Here is a 5,000-nt window from a genome sequence, read left to right on the forward strand (position 1 = left end):
TCCTGCCTCTTCTCTCCTCTCCCTGCCTCCTCTCTCCTCTCCCTTCCTCCTCTCTCCTCTCGGTGCCTCCTCTCTCTCCTCTCCCAGCCTCCTCTCTCTCCTCTCCTCTGCCTGTCTCCTCTCTCTCTCCTCTCCCTGCCTTCTCTCTCTCTCCTCTCCCTGCCTTCTCTCTCTCTCTCCTCTCCCTGCCTCCTCTCCCTGCCTCTTCTCTCTCCAATCCCTGCCTCCTCTCTCTCCTCTACCTGCCTTCTCTCTCCCTCCCCTCCCTCCTTGCTCCCCCCCTTAACATCCCCGTCAGCGAAGCAACGGGTTGTATTTGCTAGTTCAAAACGATCTCCAATATGTTGTGCATAAAAGCTTTCATTATTATAGCTGCCATAAGCCTGTCCAAACAAAGTACAGTACTTTAATTTAAGACTTTTAAAAGTCAATGAGGTTGAATGAGTAGTAGATGAGCAGTAGATTTCAAAATATACAATTGAGCAAGTTATGAAATAACTGAGCAAGTTCTGCAATTTAAATAAATTATGAAAAATGTTTTCATTGTAATAGTCTATTTTTTGAGGACTAAAGTACTGTGGCTGCAGCACCTTATTTTATAGATAATACTTATTGCAGTGACCTTATTTCATGTATATAAAATTATATTATTGTGTATGTCAACATCTTTCATTTCATGATCACAATCCTCTGATTTTAATGCAATGAATATGCCATGCAGCTGCAGAAGACAATCCTACAAGTCTTCATTTTCTTTCAGGTCACTGCAGATGAACAATGATTATGAGGATTTAATCCCTCCTCCACCATCATTCTCCCCTTCATTACCTCCTAATGGTAATAAATTTAATGAGATCTTTCTTTAACGTTGCAATTGCAAATCACTTTCTCTACAATTTCTGTTAATCCACGTTGAGTTGTCCATCAGAAGTTCTCACGTTATTGTTCCGTTTTGTCAATTGCACATCAAACATGTAAGCACTGCTGCTGAGAAAAAGCTATTTTATATTTTAGGTACATTCATTATTTTACCATCACAATTTGTTTGGACTTGTTACCATAGCTAATGGACCATTATGTTGTCAGCAATTATTCATCTTTAAATAAGCAGTTCTTTGAATGATAAATATAAGAATAAGGACGTGACGATACTCATTTTTCTTTGGGAGTACACAATATCATGGGTGAAACTCTTCTGTATGTGTATGGAAATCCGTATTTTTGTAATGACCCACGCAGAGATTTCCATATATTAGTCGTCAGAAAGGCATGCTGTGACTATGCAGAATTGAAGGTGTTATTCCAACATGCTGATTAGTTTTTTTAACCCATTTCATCCGGATGGGGTGCAATGCTAACGCATCATGACCACGATTATGTGAATTACTCCCATGGTAGTTTTTTGTAGAAGTTAGCCGGGTACAAAAGCTTCCAAGTAGGTTTCCGTGATCAGATCTCCACCAGGCAGGAGAACGTTTGTCTATGTTGGTAAATACGGAAATAGTGTCCATTGTTGGAGTTTCACATCACCGATCCCTCCTATGAACTTCACGGCGAGGCCAGGTGGAGGGTTTGTGGATGCAAAGGGCACACAGAAAGCACTTCACTCTGTAAAAGGACATGGTACGGGCTGTTTGGCCAGTGAACCATATAATAAGCCATGGTGGCGAAGTTGGCTGTGAAGCCCTGGAGATGGCAGAACACTTTTTTTTTTAGGGTCCTCCCCACAGGATGGGATGACCCAACCGAAGGTGCCAACCACACCAGCAAGTAGCCAATGATGAGATCCTCCCCTCCTCACCAATGACCCAGAGTTTACGAAGGCTGTGACCACGCCATGCGCGGCAGTTGGACTCGTACCTTGGAAGAGACCACATTCTCTCTCTCTCTCTCTCTCTCTCTCTCTCTCTCTCTCTCTCTCTCTCTCTCTCTCTCTCTCTCTCTCTCTCTCTCTCTCTCTCTCTCTCTCTCTCTCTCCGCTTTATTGTTCAAGCAAGGACTATTCCCAAGAGATCCAAATGCCTCCTCCCATCACCATCCTGTCCTATCAATGCTTTGCACCAGCAACCAGCAAGCAATCGATTCATGCCTGCCCCAAGCCCTCACCTGCTCCTTTGTTAGTCGTGTATGAGTCTGGTATTTTGTGGCTGTAAAGGGCATATGGTAATAGTTTAAAACGATCTCCCCCCCCCCCACCTCTTTTGTATACAAGATTGTGGGTTTCCTTATCCCTGTTTGTCTGTTGGGCGCTTGGTTTGTTCTGTCCTATTTATAGCTTCTTATCTAACCTCACCCCATGTTTTCACGTTTCACTGCCAGTTTCAACTTTTACGAGGGGATCCTTGGGGAATAGTAATTGTAATAGTGAACGCATTAATATAAAATATTGTTTTGGAATCCGCAGATGGTCATCGGCTCAGATGTCTTGTGTCAACGGACCCCCATCTGATGTGACAACTGGTGTCAGGAGTGGGATACTAATCCATTTAATTTAATTTTTATTTTTTTGGAAGATATTTAAAATCAAATTTCAATGTGAATAGTATGATTGGGCATCGATAAGATTTAAAGAGTTGTTTTTTTTTTTTTCTTCAAAAAATGAGCATGTGCAGGAACATGGACAGAATGGCGCATGTCCATGAAATAGTGGAGTGTGTGAAACATGTGATTGGAGGTGAGTCAGGGGGGTGGCCGAGCAGAGAGGAGAAAAGGCGAGGAAACTCCCTGACTTCTGAGCAGCCTTGTCAGGAGGCAGACTTGCAGGCCATTATATAATTAATGATGGAACAAGGAACACAAGTTTAAAAATGAATGTATTAGTAGGTAAAATAGATGAAAGTAAAGCAGAAATTAAACAAAATAATGAGGAAATGAGAGAAATTGATAATATTGGAGAACAAAAGCAAAGATGATCCAGAAAATTAAATTAAGAAAAAAATATAGAATATAGACATATACAGAGATATTTGAAGGACATTACAATAAAACATACTAAAAAGAAAACCACAAAGCTTTTCATTGTGCTCTCTTCAGGTGAAATTCATAAAAGTGAATAAGGTAAGGAAGAAGAACAGTCTAATAGACACCTATCATCAAAGTCAATTCTGATTGGACGTTCTCCACTGATACGTCTCCACCTCCCACCATTCTCGGTGAGAGGAGCCTGTTCAGTGTTCAGCTCTCCAATTGGAGGTTGCAGAGTCTGAGGCGGAGCCACTAAGGTTGTTGCAGAATCCTCTTCATCAATAGCTGTGATCATGAGACGAGTTTGTGTTCCTCTTCTTCTTTGCACCAATCAGCAAAGCGAGTGGACAAACTCTTTTTGCCGACATAACATAGGGTCCATGGAATAGATAAATGTCACTATTCTAACCTGTCCATGGACCCTACCCATTGGTGGAAGTTTATTGGTGGAAGCACCTTTTGCAGCAATGACTGCCATGAGTTTTTTGGGAAGGTCTCCCAGTTTTGTACAGTGAGATGGTGAAATTGTTGCCCATTCTTCACATGAAAATTGCTCTAGTTCTGCCAAGTTTGATGGATATCGTCGATGCATTGCAATCTTCAAGTCTCACCAGAAATGTTCAATTGGGTTCAAGTCATGATTATTACTGGACCACTCAAGAACATTTTTTTTGTTCTTGTTCAGCCACTCCAGTGTGGCTTAAGCTTTGTGCTTTGGATCATTGTCCTGCTGAAATGTGAATCTCCCACATAGTTTCAGATTCATGGCTGACTCAAGCAGGTTTTTATCAAGGATTCTCCTGAACTTTGCACTGTCCATTGTCCCTTTTCGGAGAACAGTTTCAGAGAACACTGTCCATTGTTCCTACAAGCTTGTCAGTCGCTGCTGATGAAGAGCAGCACCATAACATGATGCTGCCACCATGCTTGACAGTTGGGATAGTATTGACTGGGTCATGTGTAGTGTTAGGCTTGCACCAAAGTTGGTATTGGCCTAACGGATCGGGTGGCTGACTTAAGATCTTGGTGTCTTTAGTTTGAGCCACTGTCAGGCCATTAAAATAACACCAGGTGGGGTTGACTCAGCCTATCATCCTTCTGAGGTTGGCAAAATGAGTACCAGCTTACTGGTAACATTTGCACTGCATAAGCAGCACAGCTGTGCTTCCAGAAAACGGTGCAACCAGCAGCCACAGGCTGCGTACGAAGCAACAGGCTTGCATCAGACAATGCTTTGAATTTGACCAGAAAGTTCAATTTTTATCTCGCCTGACCACAAAACTTTTCTCAACATGCCTGCAGTATAATTGAGATGCTTTTTTGTCAACTCAATATGAGCTTTTAGATGCGTCTTTTACAGTCATGGCTTCTTTCTTGACACCTGTCCATTGAGGCCAGCTTTGTGAAGGGAACGAGATATAGTTGATTGATGAACACTGACCCCCATCTCAGACGTAGAGCCTTGCAGTGATTCCAAAGTCATTGTTGGGTTTTCAGTTCCATCCCAAACCAGTTTTCTGCTTGCCTGGCTGCTGGATTTGGATGGGTGACCTGATCTGGGTAGAGTCTGGGTGGTATAATACGTCTTCCACTTCTTCATGATGGATTTCACTGTACTCAAAGGGATAATGAGTGACTTTGAAATATTCTTATAAGTTATAACCCTCTCCTGAACGGTGGTTCTCCATCACTTTATGTCTGACTTCTTTGGAAAGCTCCTTGGTCTTCATGTCTGCCTTGTTGGTTGACCAAGTGAGTTGCACCTTAAACTCCTTCGATAAGTGGAGAAGCTTAATTTTTATGTTGAATCGGTGATTACATACAAGTGAAACCTGTTACACTTACTCTGTAACCTTTCAAACAAATAATTTGCTCCTGAAGTGATTTGGAATTAATTAGGCAAAGGGTTTGAATACTTTTGCAACTGAGAATCATCTTAATTTCTCTGTTAATCTAGTTTATTCACATTTTATCTGCATTTTTTTAGCTTTATCACTTTGGAGTAGTTTGTGAAGACTTTAGATATTAAGTTTGAT

The 5,000-nt window shown here is 41.7% G+C and overlaps 1 protein-coding gene across 1 annotated transcript in view; it reads left to right on the plus strand.

Moving 5' to 3' along the window:
- Nucleotides 1–5,000, plus strand: part of LOC147031312 (unconventional myosin-XV-like) — a 443,397-nt gene that overhangs the window by 169,276 nt on the left and 269,121 nt on the right. The window contains exon 15 of the mRNA XM_085861560.1: nucleotides 761–837. Within this exon, the coding sequence (XP_085717686.1) occupies nucleotides 761–837 (77 nt within the window). The remainder of the gene's footprint in view (nucleotides 1–760; nucleotides 838–5,000) is intronic.

The sequence above is a fragment of the Eptatretus burgeri genome, chromosome 2 (genome assembly GCF_056783735.1).
Source record: "Eptatretus burgeri isolate ZD-2024b chromosome 2, Ebu_testis_v1, whole genome shotgun sequence".
NCBI lineage: Eukaryota > Metazoa > Chordata > Myxini > Myxiniformes > Myxinidae > Eptatretus > Eptatretus burgeri.